This window comes from Amblyomma americanum, chromosome 9, assembly GCF_052857255.1.
Source record: "Amblyomma americanum isolate KBUSLIRL-KWMA chromosome 9, ASM5285725v1, whole genome shotgun sequence".
In the NCBI taxonomy this organism is placed as follows: domain Eukaryota; kingdom Metazoa; phylum Arthropoda; class Arachnida; order Ixodida; family Ixodidae; genus Amblyomma; species Amblyomma americanum.
Window position 1 is genome coordinate 98,705,595 of NC_135505.1, and position 21,356 is coordinate 98,726,950.

Genomic DNA, 21,356 nt, shown 5'->3' on the forward strand with positions numbered 1-21,356 from the left:
CCCGACGAGTACGCGGTGCATAATTGAGATTGGAGCTGTACGGAAACGAACAATTTTAGAGCGAAAGCTCTGCTACGGTATTCCGACACAAAAATAATTTAAAAAAAATGTTTAGTATTTACGTAAACGCGTGAAAGCAAACCGCTATCACGCAATGACCTTCACTGTCCATGCATGCTGATATATGCGACGCCAATAAAATGCAGTTAACGTACAGTTGCATAATCGGTTCACACGATCATCATCATCATCAAAACGTTTATTTCCACCGAAATGAAACTCCTTTTTGGGCCCCCCGGCACGCAGGCCTAAGGGAGCCCTACTTAGGAGCCTCGCAAACTAAGGTCTGGTGAAGACACATTGTCGCTTCACGGCCTCAGCCGCCAGGCGGATGGCTTGTCGCTGCTTAGCGGGGTCCTCGCTCCGCAGCAAGGTCTCCCAGGCTTCTCTATCTTCTATCTTTTGCTCGGCGCCCGGGCTTCCAGCACATTCCCATATGACGTGGTCGAGAGTGCCCCTCTCCCCGCACGTTATACAATATTGGTCTTTCTCCTCTTTGGAGATTGTGATGTATACCCAGAAGGGGCTTATATGATTCCCCCCTTGCAATCTTCTCCACGCAATTGCCTCCTCTGTTGCGAGGGAACGGTCGGGCGGCGGATAGACCCTCCTGCTCAGCTTATAATGTTCCGTGATCTCGTGGTATGAAATTAGGCCATCTTTCATGTCTATGCGAGAGGGCTGCTCTGCGGCCGCCCGGTGATAGAGAGCTCGGGCAAGCTCGTGTGCAGCCTCATTTCCTGCAATAGACTCATGCGCTGGGATCCATATTATCTCTATGTTACGTTCTATCGGCCTCGCCTCGAGGACGTGTTGGGCCTCTTCCGAGATTCTTCCTTTCGCGAAGTTTCTTACTGCAGTTTTGCTGTCACTTAAAATCGTCGTGGCCTTGGTACCGACGCAAGCGAGCGCTATCGCCAACTCTTCCGCCGCATTGGCATCTCTTGTGCGGCTCGAAGCCGCTACCGTTGGTACTCCTGCCCCGTCGACCACAGCGGATACAGCCGCCTCGTGCTGTCCGCACGCCGCGTCTACGTACGCCACCTGGTCTGCCGGTCGCTCCTTCAGCTTCCTCTCGTAGGCCTTAGCCCTATGTTCTCGCCTTTCCTTGTTATACACGGGGTGCATGTTCCGCGGCATAGGTGGGACGCATATCTTGGCCCTGATTCCTGCCGGGATGTTTACCATCTTGTGCGTGCTACTTTCTGGCCGGATTCCTACCCATTCGAGTATTGTCCTGCCCGTTTCAGACTGGCCGAGCCGTTCTAATTGGGATATTCTCACCCCCTCTGCCAGCTCAACCCATCTGTTGTGTACCCCCATTTTTTCAAGCCGCGCCGTCGACGTAGATGTCGGGAGTCCCAGAGCTCGCTTGGCGCATTTCCTCAATATTCTGTCTACCTTCTCTATTTCTGCCTTGTTCATGTTTAGGTACGGCGTCGCGTAGCAGATCCGACTTATTACGTACGCCTGTGACATTCTCAGGAGATTCCTTTCTTTTAGTCCTCGCCCTTTTACCCCTACCCTCCTGAATATGCCTACCACTTGGTCTGCATATGTGGCTAATTTCTTTATGGTATTGGTGTTGTTGCCTTTCTTGTTGATAAACATGCCTAGGATCTTCATTTCCTCGACCCTGGGCACCTCCAGGCCTCCCACCATCACTTTAATTTCTACGTCTCTCTTGTTCCTGCTGTCGCTATTGTACACGAAGAGCTCCGACTTCTGCGGTGAGCACGCCAGGCCTCTTTCGGCCGCGTACTTCACCACTACGTCTGCTGCCCTTTGCAGACTCCACTCAATTTCCGCGTCGCTTCCGTTATTCATCCACATGCTTATGTCGTCCGCGTACATGCTGAATTTTAGATCAGGGATCTTGTTCAGCATGGCCGGGAGACCTCTCATCGCTATGTTGAATAAGAAGGGGGACAGTACGGCGCCTTGCGGGGTACCTTTGCTGCCCAGCCTTATGCTGGGCGACTCTGCGTCGTGGAATTTAATCACCGCCTTCCTCCCTTGGAGAAAGTCCTTGATGTACTCGTATGTTCTCTTGCCCACGTTTACCTCCTCCAGACCTCTGAGCACCGCCTCGTGTCGGACGTTGTCGAAGGCCTTCGTGAGGTCAAGACCTAGGATCACCTTGGCATCTAATCCTTTCTTGTCTACAATGCCATGTTTGAGTCTGAGCATTACATCCTGCGTGCTGAGCTTAGGTCTAAAGCCCACCATCTCGTGCGGCCATAGGTTTCCATCTTCCATGTATCTCGTTAACCTCGTTTGCACTACGTGCTCCATGAGTTTCCCCACGCACGACGTTAGCGAGATCGGTCTTAGGGTTTCCAAGTTTGGTTCTTTTCCCGGCTTGGGGATGAGAACAACCTCTGCCTGCTTCCATTCCTCTGGCAATTTACCTTCCGTCCATACTTTGTTCATGTACCGCGCAATTGCATCTATCGAGTCGCCGTCTAGATTCCTGAGCATGACATTGGATATTTTATCCGGGCCAGGGGCCGAGCGAGTTTTTAGCTCAGCGATAGCTGCTCTGATCTCCGCTACCGTAATGTCCGCGTCTAGATCTTCATTTTCCGCTCCTCCATATTCTGCCTGTCGTACTTCTGTCGCGTCCCCTATGTAAATGTCCCTGAGCCTGTCCATCAGCTCTTTGTCCGTCCCCTGGAAAGCGTGTCTCGCTTTCACTTGGTTAGTGCTCGCTGCCTGTTTAGATTTTCCCGGGTCGAGGAGATGCCTCAATATATTCCACGTCTTTGCTAGGCTCATGCCCCTTTCCATTTCGTCGCACCTGCCGTACCAATTTTGCTCGTTTAGTTTAATAGCATACGTTTCCATTTCCTTGGTGTGTCTGGCTAACGAACGCCTTAGATTTCTGTTCCATTTTTGAGACTTAAGTTTCTTCTCGAGCCTTTCCTTCGCCTTCCACATGCTCATTAGCTTGCTATCCATTATCTCCGGTGCATCCTCCCCTTCGGCTACTGCTTCCGCGTCCCTGGCATCTTCCCTCAGCTGTTTTGCCCAGTCTCCTATGTCTCCAATTTCCTTAGCTTTGTGGCTTCTGCGAATCTCCCGGAATTTGTCCCACTCCACTATTCTCGCCTGTTTGAGTTTCCGTAGCTTGACTCCTTCTCCCAGCTTCGTAGCTACGATGAAGTGGTCACTACCCAGATTTTCTCTGGTGTTTGCCCATTCTACCCTGCCTGCATTTTTACTGAAGGTGAGGTCCGGCGCGGTGTCTCTACTTACACTGCTACCTACTCTAGTGGGCGCACATGGGTCGGTATGCAAGGTAAGTCCGAGATTTTGGGACTCCTCAAGGAGATGTCTGCCCTTCGGATCTTGCCTCGCGTACCCCCATTCCTGGTGTGCCGCGTTAAAGTCCCCCACGATCACCAACGGGCTCTGGCCGGCCAGTTTGATGGCTTTTCTAAATATCGTTCCGAATTTCATTTTCTTCTGCTTCGGGTTGCTATAGATGTTAAGCAGAAATATGCTTTTTGCTCTCTTGCGTCCCGTAATCATTTCTAGCAATACCGCTTCTATGTCCCCCGTTCTCACTTCGTGCTGTAGGGTTGCTATATTCCTTTTCACCAGCGTGGCCACTCTGCATTTTTCACCCCTATCGCTATAGAAACTTTGGTATCCGGCCAGTTTTACCTGATTTCCCCCAGTTTCCTGCAGCGCTATAGCAATTGGTTTGTCTTCTACATGTTGCACGTGCTGCTGTAATAGCGCTCGCTTCCGTCGGTACCCTCGGCAATTCCATTGCCAAATGGTGGCGTTCTCTTTCTTACTTTGATTCCTGTCCATTGTTGGCAAAAACTACACTCTCCATATTCGCCATCCTCTCAGTGAGGCCGTTTAATGCCGCTAGGATCTTGTCCATTGAACCCTTAATGTCCCCTAGAGCGTTTAACCTTACATTCACTTCCTGCATCTGCGTTTCCAGCCTATCAATTTTGCTTCCAAATTTACTCGTTAGCTTCCTCTCCAGCGTCACAAGGGGGTCGGTCTCGGCCGCCTTTCGCTTTATGGAAGTGGGTCTAACCACCTCCGTATCCATTTTCTCGTCTGCTTCTTCTATCTCCGGTTTCGCCGCCGGCAATTTTTGTGCTGCCGCTTGCGTGGGAGGCGCCACCGACGTCGGCTTATTGTTTACTAATTCTGCTATCATTTTCCTCAGCTCCGCAATTTCCGTTCCTTGCCTCTTTAATTCTGCCTCTTGTTTCCCTATCTTCGCTTTCAACTCTGCATTTTCCTTCCTCAGCGCTACTGGTTCTGGGTTAGCCTGGGTGACCTTGCTCGCGAAGCTTACCGCTTTCTCGGGCCCCGTCTTGGGTAGTCTCGGGTCCTCCCTGGACGGCAGGCTCGGGAACTCCATCTTGTCCGTGAGTCTCGCCCCGGACTCGGATCTCGAGGGCGTCCCGGATCTGGACCTTCCCTTGGGCCCGTCCTTGGCCTGCGCTGCTCCGTCTTTCCCATCTTCTCGTCTAGTTGCGTCTTTCGTCGCCACGAACAGCTTCCTATACATCTTCCTACACTTGCTGTCGCCCAGCATGTGGGCTCCCCCGCACAGCTGGCATACGGGGATGCACGTGTGTCCCTGCTCCGGATTCTCCTTGCCGCAGCCTCGGCACTTCAGTTTTTTCGGGTCTGGGCATACATCAGCTCTGTGTCCCAGTAGGCCGCATGTCACGCACACTTCTAGCTTCTTCTTGTACAACCAGCATTTCTTGAAAGATCCAAGACACTTCACCCGCCAAGGCACCTCGCTTCCCTCGAAGAGAATCAGCAGGGAGCCGGAGTCCCCGAGTCTCCGTACGCCCAATATCGGCGGGTTCGCGTCACAGTCCAATGTTTCCCTGATTAGCTCCATACTCATGCTCATAGGAATTCCGTGTATGACTCCCTTGCCTGCGCCGTCCGGCATCGGTGCATGGTTGTTTACTTCCACCGTCTTCCCTCTGATTGTCAGTTTCTTGGCGTCTTGGTACTTCACAGCCCTGTCCTCACTTGCTGATGCAACGAAGATGGTTTGTTGTGTCATGTTTATCGAGACCACGTCTTCCTTCATAATTCATAAGCACCTTCGGATCCACCCCTGCTTCTTGCGCTAGTGCGTTCGCAACTTCAAATTCTTGCACGTTCCCCCACGTCGCCGTTATGCCGCCGCTCGGTCTGAGGAGCAGCTTTATAGCGCCTTTTGGTAGGTCTATTATTTTCTTTTCCACCGCTTTCTCCGCCAGCTTCTTCCCTAGTTTGGGCTTGAATTTTCCTAGGCTAGGTTGCTGCTGCGCATTTCTGTTGCCGCCATCTTCATCCGGCATATACCTTTTGCCTTCTCTTTTAAACCAGCCGGTTTGAAAACCTGACTTTTCCGCTTCATCTTCTGGCGCCGTCATCTCGACGCAATCCTCCTCTCGTGCCTTCTCATCAATTGCCACCTCGGCCAGCTCCGGTATCTTGCGTGCGTCGGGGAGTCTCCGACCACGGTGCGATGGTTGGTCGAACGCTAGGCTTAGCGCTCGGCTCCTACGAGGCCGCACAGAAATGGCGATAAAAGCATAAAAACGGGCCTACCATCAAAAACTTGTATCCCTTCGAAGCTCCGTTGCTCCGGCAAACGGCTCTTGAAGTCTCAGAGTCCTCCGCCTTCAATATCTTCCGTAGTCGATCAAGTTCGCGGAAGCTCATGCGGAGCACAAACCACCCGCGTTCCAGATCCCTCCCAAGAAGAACACTCGGTTCACACGATGTGCCGACTGTTGCTGACCAAACCCGATGACTGCTTCGTCAACAGCAGCGACTAAATCGTTTTTCTAAGGTCACGAGCACAAAACGAAACACCACCGTAGTTGTCGAAGCACCGGCATTAGTAACACATGAAGAAAGACGACGCCAAAGTGTCTGTGACCGGCGCGGCGAAACAGGCGGCAGCGCCCGAGATGGCGTGCGACTGACGGAGTTCGCGAAACACAGGCAAAGGATGCGTGGCGGTTGCAACGGTCGCGCGGGTCAGAAATTCAAAACGGATAAGGAGAGAGCGAGAGGGAGAGTAATAATAAAAATAATTGGTTTTTTGGGGAAAGGAAATGGCGCAGTATCTGTCTCATATATTGTTGGACACCTGAACCGCGCCGAAAGGGAAGGGATAAAGGAGGGAGTGAAAGAAGAAAGGAAGAGAGCAGTGCCGTAGTGGAGGGCTCCGGAATAATATCGACCACCTGGGGATCTTTAACGTGCACTGACATCGCACAGCACACGGAGAGGGAGAGACCATTTCTAATTTCAGAATCTTCTTGCGGTTAGATCGCGTTGTTTACTACAAAATCCTCATTCAGTTACGTTCACAACGGATAGCACACTGAGTTACGGCTTCAGCGGAGGTTCTCCACATAGTCGGGACGGAATTGCCTCGCGCTTTCCTCCCCCTGTTAAAACGCTGGGCTCTGGGACTGCAGCACTCGTTGCCGGGCCAGGTTGCCTTGCCAAGCGGGCCAGATTGCTCTTTTCGCTTGGCAAGGCAACCTGACCCGGTAACGACAAGTGCAGACCGCCTCACCCCTTCGATTCCTCGGAGGTGGCATGAGAAGCCGATATGAACAATGATTCGGGAATCGCCGACATCGCGTACCTTTACAGGGACGGACTGAAAACCCTAAACCGCCTAAAACTGACTCCACTCGTCTCCAGGTTGGCCTCGGCCGTACAGCGTATGCAAGACAGAAAAGGAGGGGTGGGTGGGGGAGGCAATCTTTGGAACCTGGTTGTGATTTCAGGGCAGAAAGGGCAACTCTACTGTTCTGTGGAAAGGAAAATCCGATTGAGTTTTCGTGGCTTTGTTGACATTGGCGGGGCAGAAAAAGACGTTATAATTGCTTGGATATTTGGAGTTGCGATGAAATACTCATTCTGTCCACTCGATTCAAAGTCGCGGCGTTAATGACGACGTCTGCACTATTATAGACTCTGTGATCAATGCAAAAAAAAAAAGTGGATGGCAGTTCAGTTTAGTGCCATAGATCCACACACTTAAACAAAAAGTACTTGCCGGCATCGAAGCTTGCTCGCAAGAATGGCCTGTGTGGCGAAATATATATTTTTCTCACTTTCCTAGCTCGTAGCGGCTGAGTTTTCAGTAGAAGTGGCCTTCTTGTAACTACAACGCGGCAATCCATCGATCTCGGCCAGCTACACTCTGTCCGCAGAATCCCTTTTAGGCGGGCAGTAGCGGTGGGCAGCAGTGCTGCATAGCTGTGGCTGTTACTTCACCGTTCTGGACAAAAGCGAAAAGCGTGGAAATTTTTGATGAAAGAATTGATGGAGTGTTTTGTTTTTGACACCAATCCAACGAGGACATTGAAGCACAGCTGCCCACGCAGAAAGACGTCTGCTAATACAGAGCACCAACAAGCAACTGCGCCATGATATGAGGCGGGAAAATGAGACAAGAAATTAAGCAAAGAAACTAAAAAAAACCAACAAAATACGCCTGCAAGACAATGCACAATTTGTTCTATGAGGAGAATAACGAACTTAGTGTCTATATGCAAGCTCCATTAACGTGAGGAGTTTGGCTAGTTGGTATGAATGCATGGTTAACCAGTGCAAAAGTGCGACGACAAAGGAACAGGAAGAAGACAACACAACACAAGCGCTAAAAACGAGCAGTTCACCGCATATTTAGACGGAGATGACACCTTAAACCTTTTATTGCCCGACTTCCATTGGTGCTTGAGGATGCTAGTCTCCTAGCAACAAATGCTTCGCAACGACCAGGAAAGGTTCACGGCAGCAATTTTTTTTTGTTAGCTTCTCCGCACGCAAGCAGTGTCTGACATTACGCCGAGAGAGATTCGACTTTGTCCGGGAATGTTTCGAACAGAGGCAACTGTGTTTGCATAATGACGCCTGCTCTGGCCATCCGAGTTCTTCAGGGGCTCTGCCGTCATGTTAAAAACCCAATGGTCTCGCAGTTGATACTGCAGTCTTCTAAAAAATGACGGTGCGTCTCAGGGGAAACCAGTGCAAAACGGAAAATGCACGAGTTCAAAGTTTACACTCGAGTCGCTAAATTTCTTCTTGGAGCTGCCGTATGCTCAAGCTCTTCAGTCGAACCACTCAGTCTCCTTCTTTACCTGCAATAAAGAAAAAAGATTATAGACGATCAATGCGATTAATGCGGCAAAGTATGCGTTAACGTTAATGTTAGAACAAAGCAGCCGCTACCCCTGTCGGGTGCACACCGTGATCCAGTCCGTCAAATCACTGTGTGAGAGGCCGTATGTAACATTCCACTCCCCACTCCCATTCACTCTCCCCCACCCGCCACCGCAATGAAACGTGCTCTAGGCTATATCCTGAACCTGACGGGGCGAGTGCAGTCGTGTAGTTGACGTGTGCGCACCATCTCCTCCTCGGAGGGCGTGAAGTTGTTCCTGATGCAGAGCCTCTTGCGCATCTCGTCCGTCGTCTTGGACCGGATCATGCTGGCCACCGTCCGACAGCCGGCGTTCATCAGGCCCTTGATGTCTAGGTAGTCGGCAGCCTGCGTCCGGACAAAGAAAAGGCAGGATCCGTCATTTGAGCTCGGCAAGAGACGGTGCACGCAGAGAGCGCGCAACAAGCCTCTTTTTGCGTTATACGCAGTTTATGTTTAAGCGTTAGCTCTTCTTAGTCCCTCAGAAATATGAGTCGGCGGAGTCGTTCGCACAGCCCACCACTGGGCTTCCATCGGTAAAAAAGCATCTCCCACCTATACAAGCCCAGCACCTCTCGCATTCGAGGCTGAAACGCTATAGTTGGTACTTAATCATGCAAGTTACATGCAGAATTAATTGACCCTGTTGCATTTCGCCAAACCAGCCGAATACCACCAGTTTCAGCACTGCTCGGCACACAGTACAAACCATAATCGCAGTTGGGACATATCCATCGAATAACAGCGCAACGGCTCCAGGACAAAGCCAAAGGCGAGAGCCTTAATAAACAGCTGAGAGTACAGCGCTGTGTTTGACCTTTCCGCCCTTCTTTCTGTGTCTTCTTTGGCCTAGAGCCGTTGCGCGGTTATTCTACGGATGTGTCTCAACTGCAGTACCGACTAGCCCAACAATTAACACTTTAGTACATAATCGCAGTGTCCATATGCCTTCGCGATTAAAGCGTTCGCGATTATAACGTTTGGTAACGTTCAATATAGTTTGTTGCTTATTCACTCTAATCATTACTCTGCTCTCCGACAGTGCTTAAGAAACCTCTCAACCCTGGTGAGAGCAGAAATGTGTGCTTACCAAGTGCGATATGATGGCGGCGCAGTGGCTAAGTCTTTCTTGTAGTTATATTAAGCCACTTCATTTTACTGCAATACATTTCAGGTAACAACCTCCACGGTTGCTTATTGCTTTGACATTCTACAAGCAAAGAGAGTTTTGCTAGGTACATTTATGGCTTTACATACACTTGAGTACGTGTAGGCACAATCAATATGAAACTGAAAACTCTGGCACCGTTCAACCAACAATAACACCCGAGTTCGGTGCAGAAGCGTTAACACATCTGGTTCGTGCACTCTAAAAAAGTCACTTTCATTCCGCCTGTGCCTGCAGCACAGTCGTGAGCAACAAGAGATGAAACAAAGTCTGAACATTTATTTATTGATTAGCCCTCTACTACGTGAGAGAAGCACAGTTTTTTCGTTTACCTAATTAGTGTTAGCCATTTTAAAATTTAGTGGAGAAATAACCAGGACATTATCTAGTTAATGCCCCGTCATATTGCTCATGACCGTACACTCTCCTGCTGGAAGACTGGGTTAATTGGAAGTCACTTAGAGAGGCTTTTCCCCTGCAGTGGATGTAAGAGGGATAATCGCTCACCACGATCAGTTGGAAGAGCGTGGCCTGGTCCACGTTGAAGAACTCGGCGTCCCAGGATGAGAGCGGCTGCCTTCCGCCCACAGCAGCCCCGACGTCATCCTCGGCCAGAAGCAGCCAGTCGTCTTTGTGGTAGGTGGCCCACTGCAGCACCTTCTTCAGCGTGGCCGAGTTCACGTTCACCAGCGGAACCACCTCGTCCGCGTCACTGGCCAGATCGCCCAGGTCTGCGACAGTCCGATCAACCTTCCTGGGCTCTCAACGGTTTTGTATTCGTCTGTGCAGCTTTGTTCAAAGATGCCACTTTCGAATGGAATGGTTTTTCTGAACAGAACAAGGTTTAAAACGTATGTTTTTGCTTTTGCATGCATTTCATTTCAGTTTTGACGTGTACGAGTGCTTTGATGAGTTCTGAACAAGCCTGATGCATGACAATGAGTAGCGGTAGTAGTAGTGGTAGTAGTAAGTGGTTTTATAAAAATAATATTAAAAAGAAAGGAAAAGATTTTTGCTAGCCCCAGCATCTGCCATCGATACTGAAGCACTTGAGCTTTGGCAGCGGAAGTAAAGGATAGCAGGCAGGACGTAGAAATGAAATGAAAGATGTGAGGGGACAGGAAAAAAAGGATAGGAGGGAGAGGTAATGTACACAAGAACTATTTACACAATAATAAATATATACAGGCTGCACGCGTGATTAGTTCAAGTGCCAGTGGTGTCTTCTGTGTTTTTTTCGTGTCTCTATCGTCTTTCTTTACGATTTTATTTCATTTCAGCGTGAAAAGATATTTAGTCTAAAGAAGGACATTTTGTCAGGGCTCTAAATGCACTCGTCATGTGGATGGCGTCATAAGAAGGTCAGTCAAGTACAGGAAGATGCCAGCTAGACGTCGAGAACATCACAACAATGGTCAGTGGAGTATGCGCCGATCTGGCAGCACACTGCTCGTATAATAAACGGGAGCAAAGATTTAGCAGGCCAGTATGATTTGTATTCATGAAACAAAGGAGAAAAACCAAGAAAACAGGCAGAACAAATTTATGCTGCTGGTGTAGAGGAAGATTTCTGCGCTAGGTCTGTAGCATTGTATTTAAATTGCAAAAGGAACCTTATCAAGTGGTCCTGAAATTTTATTAACAGCTAATACAGTAAAACTGTAACTGCAATTTAATGGAACCGGAGAAAATCTCCTAATTAATTTAATATCGAATTATCGAGGGGGGAGTATAACAAAGTGTCCCACGTTAACAACCTTTATTTCACAAAGTAGATGCATGTAACCTTGAGCGAGACTCCCGAAGGGTGCAGTGACGATATATTTTCACTTAATGACGAGGCATTATTTGCTTCGCAACAAGTGCAACAGCAAGCAGGCGGTTCTGTCCAAACTTGTGTACGCAAGTGCATGCCTTCGCAAAGTACATAATGAGAGCATTCGCTGTCATACTTCACTTCCGTCCGCTGAGAAAGAAAGGCACCGTTATTGGCAGTCAAGAAAGCCAGCGAAAAGTTGTGCGAAACTCTATAGGCTCCAGACCGCAGCTCTGTCATGTTATCAAATTAAGAGGAGAAGCATCTTCCGAATCCTTTTGTCCGTGGCGTAAAGGGGGTCGGGTGAGGGAGGGGAGTGAGTGCGGATGCTGCTTTACTCCCTGCCTAACCAGGAATGCAACATTTGACTCTCCTGCAAATTTAGACGGTGTAAACAGCTGCTATGGAGACAACAGTTGACTCCCGTTGGCAATTTAGACGGCGTAAACAGCTGCTATCGAGCACCTATTCAGATGCAATCCCCATCTGGAACAATCCAGCTTCTGGAGAGAGTAAACAAGCCGCATTTCTCCTGTTATACGGCGTCCCGTATTTATAGCGTACTTCCCCACCTTCCATCATGGTGCGCAGTGTGCCGGACACCATAGCCGTCTGCAGGTCCACCTCGAAGACCTGTCCCTCGCTGCTCTGCAGCTTCATGGTGTTGGCCGCTGGAGGAGCCGAGGCTGCTGTGGTCGCGGCTGCCTGCTGCTGCTGAAATATGGACGAGAAGTCCATATTGCTGCCGTCGTCGGCAGCAGCCGCGGAGGTCGAGGTTCCCGCCTGCATCTGCCAGGAGTCCGCATCCTGGACATCAGATAGCTGAGGACCGGGGTCCTCATTGTTATCGTGCCCGGACTCCATGATGATAGGCACAGCACTGCCGCAGCCTGAAACCCCTTCCTCTTCCTCGTCTGCTTACGTTAATCTACCCAGTGTCCTTTCGTTTGTAAAAGATGTCCGATTACACTTTTTCACTTCAGAACCTCCCCCTATATATATGTTGTATTATTTTAACATACCAATAAATATGATTCTGATCCCGATGGACTGAAATTCTGCCCGTGAATACATGAATTTGAGTGGTGATGTGACCCTCACCTCTGTGGGTAATAAGCAGCATTTCCCCATAATGTACGCCAAAGTTTTTGCGACGAAGTTCGCTGCGCAACGCGAGGGCGAGGGTTGTGCCATACGGCAAACTAGTCATGGTTCGGGTCGCATTTTGTAAGAGACCGCCAACTGAGACAGGGACGGATTTATTGACGATTTTTGCAGTCGGTAATGTGGGGAAGAGGAGTGGATTCACCAGCACATTTCTATTCCTCCAGTACTTCGTGTTTGCTTCTGTGAACACTCCGAGCTAGCAACGGTGCTTCCCGACCCCTCATCCCGGCGCATTACGGTGCCCTTCGCTGAGCCATTCACTGCAAGCTCGGCTTGCCCCTTTACAGCCTCCCATTCTTCCTGAGGTGTCCAGCTATCTGATAAAGTCGCAGTGCTTCGGATGGCTTCAGGGCCTCATCCTTCACGTACTTACACTATTATCGCCCCAGCTGTGTCTCTCGTGGGGCTGCGCTACGCACGCCTCTTCCGCGAAATGTCTGTATTATTTATTGTGGCGAGAGCTACACTGGGCTACCAGCCGAGCATTTCGCGGTACATGGGAGAAGCCAGTTGTGCGCATGCGCCGTTGCCATGGAAACCGAAGAGGAACAAAGTGCGGCGTGCGTTTCGCCGCCGCCGCGCGCCCGCTTCACCGTCAAAGCCGAGCGTGACGTCACGCGGATGAGCAGTTTTGCGCATGCGCCGATACCATGGTAACCAGAGAGACCTCACAGCAGCGCCGCGTTCTTCGTCGCCGCCTCGCCGCACGCCGCTCTATCACCAGAACCTCGCGTCGCATGCGCAGGATTGCGTATAAAAGGCGGAGATGTAGTGGGCGTCTGTATCACAACGTTTGACATGCATGCAGAGAAGGAGAGTCCAGTCGCTGCTAAACGACGGTATAGAACGGAGAAGATTAACTCTTCCGATCCTGAGGTTGTCGCCTGGCAGTTGGCTTGAACCAAATAAGAACGTTGGAGTCTGTGTGTACGTGAAACAAGGTATCACCGCTGTCAGACATCTCCCTTCGATCGCGGTGAATAATGGTGGAGCCTGCTGTGTTCGGCTTCTGGAAAGCGGCATTATCATCCAAGCAGTCTAAGTGGCACTGGCAACACCTGTCAAGCAGATGATTGATGTGGTTGCCACGTGTATACCAGCCTACGACACGGTTTCACATTTGTGTGTGACTTTGGGTGATTTCAACAGTAAACAGGACTCTCTTACTCAGTGTATGAAAGAAAAGTTTGACTTCGAACCCTCACGTCCACACTACACAATGGGGAACTACTATAGAGCTCGTATACTAAAGATGCTCTACCAAATCGAAATACTGTATCGACAAAATTGAGACGGGTGCATGCTACTTCACAGATCATCGGGCAGACTTCGTCTTTGTCGAGCAAAATTAATAAAAGATGTGTATGCCCAGTGTCTCTCATTGCTAAACATACAGTGACCACAAGCTCAGCCGGGGAAACTTACCTCTCGCTACGTATATCCTAGCATAGCCGAGCTAAGCCACTGCCAATTTTTTCTCGCAAAATGAATCCAAACAGGTGAACTAGAGTTCCGGTTAGGGCTTGGTGGCCCGTTTGCATCGATAGGGAAGGCAGCGCGAAAACACTAAGATACGAGGCCTTCCCTACCGATCGATACAAATAGGTCGCCTCCCAAACACATAAGTGCGTGGAGAGAGAAAGTACTTCAATGAAAGAAAAAGAGGAGAGGTCGGCCTGCGGTAAGGTGACCCTGGCCTGCTACTCCACACTGATAAAGGGGGAAAAGGGAAGTGCATAGGCCCTAGAGTTGGCAAAGGGCGTCAGGACGAATACGACGGATATTGTCACAGACTGGAAGACGACGAAGTGGGCAGTGGCGTGGGACAGAACTTGCAATACAAGTAGTGCACCGGCCGCCTGGATATGGCCAATCCCCCTTTGTGGGTATGTGCCATTTTGTTAGGAAAACAACTGCAGCACTCACGCCAAGCTGGTAGCCATTAAATCATGCTGTCGCCATTCGTCATGTCGTTCTGTCTTCATCGGCTTGCCGTCACGAAACAATATGTCGGCCGTTGTCGGAGATTTTAGTCATTTCTAGAGAGTTTACTCTATCTCTTGCTTCCGAGTGGTCTCCCCTTAGGGCTAGAGCCATTCCCTCCCATGTGTGGGAGGGCAGTGACACACTCTAAAGCTTGGCTACGCTACGGTAGCGCATGCTCGCTCCCTTTTCGGGGGTTCCTTCAATCTTCGGTCTCTTGTTTCATCATCTGTCGCCTGCAGTGGGCACCATGCCTGGGCTTAATTTTTCTTTTATATTTATCCATGATATCACGCACGAAAGAATTTTCTGTCGTATTTCTGTCGCGCGACAAGCGTTCTTGTCGTGCGTTGTATACACTGCAACAGAGCTTCGTGTCGTGGGTGCACGCTGTCGCATGACAATGGTGTCTGTAGTGGGATGGGTCCGGTATACGGGCACGTACACAAGCGGGTCCATGACAATTAATACCCACAAACGCCACAAATTGAATTTCTCGCCGCGGAGGACTGGCGAAGGTAAAGAATTCGCCGCCTGCCCAGGGCCTCCTTAAATACCTTGAGGTTAAAACATTCTATTTGAGGTGTAGGCCTGGACGATACCGAAAGCATTGTTCCACATCTTGTCCGTGTAGTCATATTCACGGCCAGGACATTTCTCTTTCGGCTCCTTTTGTTCATCCCAACATCCTATTTGTCCGTGTATTCACGACTCGCTCGTCAGCCGCCAAAGTCGATGAACGACCTTACACGTGCATAGACGGCGAGCAGCGCAGACGTCTACATGACACATTGTTGCCTATATTTATGTCCTTCATGCGCAGAACACGTGTGACGTTCATTGTGTGTGCTACGAGGGTCCGCGTTCGACGGCGCGGCGTAGACGGAGCCCCCAGTGGCGGCAAAAGCACTCAAGGGAAAGCAATTCAGCTGGAAGAGAGGAGATCGGCGACAGCCGGTCTCGTTTTGGAAGCAGCCAGCACACATGTTTCTACTGTATATGGCTGCCAGCAACTTGAGTGGGATTGCTTTCGGGCCTGCCGCCATGGACCGCACTGAGAAGACCCAGGTGACAGCTGCGTCCAATTACCGAGCCATACTCGTTGAGAGTGAACGACCAAAACGAAGGGGTTTAAGCACAACCGGACCCCCTTTCCATAGTGTCGGCACGTGTCGAACGCCGCCGCCGCGGGGAGACGGGCGTTATCTTCCCCAATTGCCGTGACCATGCCGGGGACAAAGGGCCTCGTATCGGTGGGCCTGGCCCCGTGACAAGACGGCGGGCATCATCACCAACACTCCCGAGCACATCCTGGGACAAGGGACCACTTTCCCGGCCTTTTAGTGACCTCGCGTTCCGGCCTTGAGTGGCGAGTGTCATTTGATGGAGAACGGAGGTCGGTGACCCGCGGGAACCGTCAGCGGGCCAGAGACCATCTACCACAGCCGACGCTACCTCGACGACAACCTTCTTTCCCTCGGACTCAACACGTGACGGGGGCGAGACCATAAGTGCGGTGGTGTGTTTGTGCGCCCAAGTGAAAGCCCTAGGCCTCTCCCACTCCGGCGTGGGCGTCCTCAATCTAGGGAATGTGGGGAATAAGAAGGATGTAAAAATCGACAAGGAGTACGGAAAAACAACGCTCAGGACGACATCGTTCGCCAAGGGGGCCTTCAGCGCCGAAGCCCGACGGCGTGCAGCTTCTGCCAGCAACCGTTAGAGCTCAACTCCGGAGCCCCTCCATCGTCCCCATGAAGTCGTCGGCACGTAAGCTCGGACACCCCAGCCTCTGATGTATAATCATAATCATGTATAATTATTGAATATATCTGTTTGTTTAAACTGAGCCATACGGTGTCTCTTTGCCTCTCCGTCCCGTGGGGACCTGCGCATTATGGGGGGTCGTCACACACGCTAGCAAATCTTGTTTTAGGTGTCTTTCTCCTCGGTGGTTTTTCTACTTGTGTTGTAGACATGAAGTGACACTACATCCTCTGCAATACAAAGGGCTCTCCTTATCTCACCATAAACTCTCCCCTGAACACAGTATAGTCGACCTCACAATTAAAACAGCCAGTTATAACGAACGCTCGCTTATTAAGAACGAGGGCGGTACAACCATGAAAACATGCGTTAGAACAATGGCACTGTCTCTCAGATATACAACGAACAAGCGTAGCCGCAAAGCTCCATTATAGCGAACGCGGAAATGCCACAAACTTCGCCCCGCAGTAGAAAACCTCGTGGTACCGGCATCGGCAGTGACCTTAGTAGACCGTTACGCCCCCCCCCCCCCCCCCCCTTTTCCCACCTTCTTTGGAACGTGGCGACGTACACAGTGCAGAATAAGCTTTACCAGATGCGGCTGTCACAATGTCTGGGTTGGAAGGTGATGCTTGTGACGGTATTCAGCACAGGAATCTTCGCGTTAGCGCCCTTCTGTACGCGAGTATGGACGGCAGCGGTCGTCGGCTGCAGTCTGCCATCGGCAATTCTCGAAGGCCGAGGTGCTTTGCGAGCTTCGCTATCGTACGCTACGGGCACCACACAAAGATCTAAATGGCAAGCGACGTTTGCCTATTCGACGAGTGTGTCACAAGGCATTAGGTCAGATGGGGGTAAGAATGGTGCACGACTGTTCACCGAGCAGTTTGCTCATTTCAAGCACTATACATGGCAAGAAAACAAAGGGAAGTTCCTGCTTGTGCTCGACAACTCTGTGGAGCACCACGTGCTGCCCTCTGATCGAATGCGGTGACCGAGCTCTTCAGCCACTAGACATGGGCATTACTCATGCGCCCTAGATGTCCGATCGGCGGCGCGTCACAGCTTATGCCGGGAGTAACCGAGTGAACAGTTGCCGACGTCCCGCTTTGGGTCTCTTTGTTTGCCGCCGCAAAAATGATAAGGCCATTTGGATGGAACAGAGTGTGGAGTGCATCCCGAACTATATAAGTGGGGTATATATTTATGGACTCTGGAACAACGGAGGACACGATTGAGCACCCATGTGTTCAGACGTCTACTTATAGAGACGCTTGATTTATCAATCAGCCGTGGTACTTATAATTGTGGAAACGTGTCATTCGTGCAAAGCTGGCAGGATACGAAGTCGTTTAGGATGACTTGCTTCGTGTGGATGATTACACTGACATCGTAGTCATTACAGTACGCAAAATATAAGCAATCCTTGATTGCTAAGAACGTGACGATGAGAAAGCCGACCTACCAGCAGCTGCTGTGAATGCTTCGAATGCATTAGTTCATCCCCACAACAGCTTGTTATCAGATAAGTGTCTCGGCGAGGAGCACAGGACAGCGCTGGTGAAATTGGAAAGCATCATGACCTATGGTCTGCATTAAAGAAGCCGAGAACTCAACCTCTGGTTGATGCATGCCCAGGAACATATATTGCATATACGAATGCGTCGATTTTAGAAACGGGTGGTAGAACAACAGGCACTAGCTCAACATACAGAGCTAAACATACATCATGAATATGGACAGACCACCCGGTCCCACTTGTGATGTAACTTTATGCAATCCGCGATGCTACGGAGGCCATAAATAAAATAGTGTCTACAGAAGCCCATATCTATACAGACTCCTTAGCCACCATAGAACAACTGAAGAGAGTGACAAAGACACTATGTGTAACTCTGAAGATCAATGCACTCAATAAATAACAAGATGGTGCTGAGAACGCTGAGCAGAGAAAAGTAGACAAACTTACACACTGAGTTCCAAACTCTAATGCATTCCCCACCAGACTCCCTTTTGATGCCCGCTCCACACTCACCATCTTAGCATCCTCTTTTTAAGCAAAGCACACGTTCTCTCATTCCCCCAAGAACTTTCCCTTCCCTCATAACCTAACGAGAATGGAGGAGATATCCCTTAGGAGGATAAGGGCTGGGGCAGCCCTTACCCCGTCGGTCACGTGCCGATGGGGCTCTCAAGAAGACGCAGGACACACCACCTGCCCGAGGCGTTCCACACAGACTGCAAAGGTGGATGTTCACAACCTGCAGTGGACTTGTGTAGGAACAAGGGCTTCAAGGACATGGATTTTGCAGGAAGTGGGACTAACGGCGACAAGGGAGGAATATTTCTACAAGTAGCTGACCGACAACAATAAGAGGAGCAGCCTTCTCAGGTTCCTGCACAAAATTACCTTACATGATTTTCTACACTATAGAGCGAACCGAAATTATACCTTTATGGTAAGGGTGTGCGAATATTCGAAATTTCGAATACGAATCGAATGTTTGATATTCGATTCGTATTCGAAAATTGATATTTGTGAATTTCCGAATATTCGAACGTTCCCGAATACTCGCCAGCGATCGTATAATGCGCATACTTTCATAAATTCGACCGTGGCAAAACCACAATATCTGGAAAGTTAGCCGATAATGGAGTTAAAAATTGCAAACAATACAGAGGTCCTATCCCCTTTCTTCTCCGCCGTTTATCACGCGGACCGACCGCATCCCGACGCCGCAAGGCTTCACCTCGTGAGAATTTCCCCAAGTGAGCTTTCCCACATATCACCCGTGCTGCGAACAAGATGGACGACGGCCCGCTTCGAGCAATCGCAAAGCGAAATCGCGCTTTTTTTTAGTCCTTTGGTGATACGTTACATATTTAATGCCCACATCCGAAGAATGCGTCCTGTCGCCTTCATAACTCTCCGAGCGTGACTTCCGCCATCCCGTTTTGTAAACTACGCTATGCGGGAAAGCCTATTTGCGGAATTCCGCGGGAGCCTCCTGAAGGGACGCGGTAGTCACAACAGGGCAAACGATCCCGTCAAAATCTCGCCTACTGCATGGTGCATTGTAACCTGCGCACCTATTTAGCGGGCGTAACGGCAGGCGTGGCAACAATCGGAAGGCCTCTGTCGCTAGGGCAAAAAGACAGCCTGGCTGCGTAGTTTCGGTTTCTGAGCTTCACCGCTGCCCCGCGGCAACTTCAAATGTCGGCCCGCGCATTCGCCGATAGTCCAATCCCAGCTCCGCGCGGCTTATTTCTTTTTCCTTTTTAGAAACCGCCTCGCCGCTCCGACGCCAGTGTGTGTTCCCGGGCCCCTTGCCTGCATTTGTGTTGTTCTTCCAGCACTCCAAAACGGGTGGCTCATCACGGGCTTACAAGTGTTAGCGCGATGGAGCCGCCTCATAAGGCCTTACTGCATCTTCAGCATTTTCGGCAGGATTTTTTTTTCGGGGAGGAGGGGGGGGGGGCACTTTTATTAACAGAGGCCTTCGGATGAACCGGGCATTTCTTCCGGTCCCTTGAACTCCGAATGAATGAGGTTTAATAGTCAACATGTTATTTTTTGTTGCCAGTCTTGTCATTTTATGGACTTTGTTTTCCATGACCTCATTATAGTTTGGATACTGTTATGCTGTCTAATCAAGTAGTATACATTTCTGTGCACATTATGTTTTATATTGTACTGAGGCAGTCTAGTTTTGTTTATTTTAGTTGCAAAACCATACACTATTTAAAAAAAAAAAATAAGGACAACAATGTTTGCTTGCTCATCGTTTTCTGAGTTTTTTTGTACTGAGCAGATATTCAATATTCGAAGGCAATTTTTCTTCAAATTCGTATTCGATTCGTATTCGAAAATTTCAGTATTCGCACACCCCTACTTTATGGCAAAGGTGCAAAATAATAAAAAAAGAATTAAACGTCTCTTGTGTCTACCTTTGTATTTTTGGCTGTAATATGGGAAGTACACTTACTATGAACCCCGGATACAAAGTACTAACGCAATCTGCGTGACCGTCACGTTCGCTATAGTGGGCTTGACTGTATTGGCATTTGAAACTAGTCAATATCTCTCCACTCATGCAGTTACTATGCCTGCTTGCTGAAAACATTAATTGTATCAAGATTGAGACATTGGTAAACACACCTGCCAAAAAAATCCAAGAAATCAAGTAAAATACTATGTTACTCTATCTGCCTGCCGATAAACTGACTGTGTCAAGCTCATGGCTATGGCAAACATGTTGTGGCAAACGGCGGGCCAAAGAGGTCGCCGAGAGCCAAGGGCTACCAGCCACCTAGTGCGACCAACAACCTGCGATTTCCAAACCCTTGCCAATGAATAAAGTTTTTCCTTCTCCGTATCATCAGTTGGGCTGTCCTGCGACAGCCAAGCAACTCTGCCCCAGCAAACTTCCCAATCTCACCTTTCCACTTTAGTACCGGTCCACTATCAGCGTCATACCATTACCGAACATGACAAGCGTCAAGAACTGCCATCCAATCAACAAGATCCATCGAGGGCTGCGTCACCCTGACCGACCATATTTAATCGAACAACACATGGGCTACGTGAGATTTGGAGCTGGCACGCTTGCCGACATGCTACTTACGCCTCTTCTGTTGCTGCAGGTTAGTCATAATTATCCAATTCTGGTTTGTAGATTACTGTGTACCCTGCCAGCTCCATATCCCACATGTGCTGTGCCTGTCTGCCGAAGGCAGATGTCAACTGAGCTATGTAACAAACGCTCCCGTTTTTTTGCGCATAGGGTTCTTATTACTGCTTTCAGACGATGTTGAATTGAACCCCGGCCCGTTGAATACCGATGAGCTTGAATTACTTCAGAGCTTACAAGAAGGACAAACTGCAATTTTGAGCAAACTAAAGGCCATCGACACCAGTATAGTAAGGCATGAAGCAATGATGGCAGAAATTAATCCCAGCATAAAAACTTAACAACTGTTTATTCGATTAGCGATGGCAGCGGACGAGCACACAAACGTGACGCTCGTCTCGGTAGCGGAAAAGAAAAAGCCGCTCTTCCCAGCCGGGCAGCCTGTTTTTGCAGCCACCGTCGGTGACGCATGCCTCGGGTGACGCAGCAGTGGCGCTATGTTTTATCGGTAACGCAGTCCAGCATTTGGCTGGGTTACGCCGGGCCGGATGATAA

At 49.8% G+C, this 21,356-nt stretch overlaps 1 protein-coding gene across 1 annotated transcript; it reads right to left on the bottom strand.

Annotated features, from left to right (window-relative positions):
• Window positions 1-7,772: 7,772 nt before the first annotated feature.
• On the bottom strand, window positions 7,773-12,176 carry LOC144105211 (S-phase kinase-associated protein 1-like). The gene is made up of 4 exons (XM_077638355.1): window positions 11,829-12,176; window positions 9,948-10,171; window positions 8,480-8,620; window positions 7,773-8,210 (listed from the first exon to the last, which is right to left on the bottom strand). The coding sequence occupies exons 1-4, from the start codon at window positions 12,118-12,120 to the stop codon at window positions 8,181-8,183; spliced, it is 687 nt and encodes a 228-aa protein (XP_077494481.1). The 5' UTR covers window positions 12,121-12,176; the 3' UTR covers window positions 7,773-8,180.
• Between the last annotated feature and the right edge of the window lie 9,180 nt (window positions 12,177-21,356).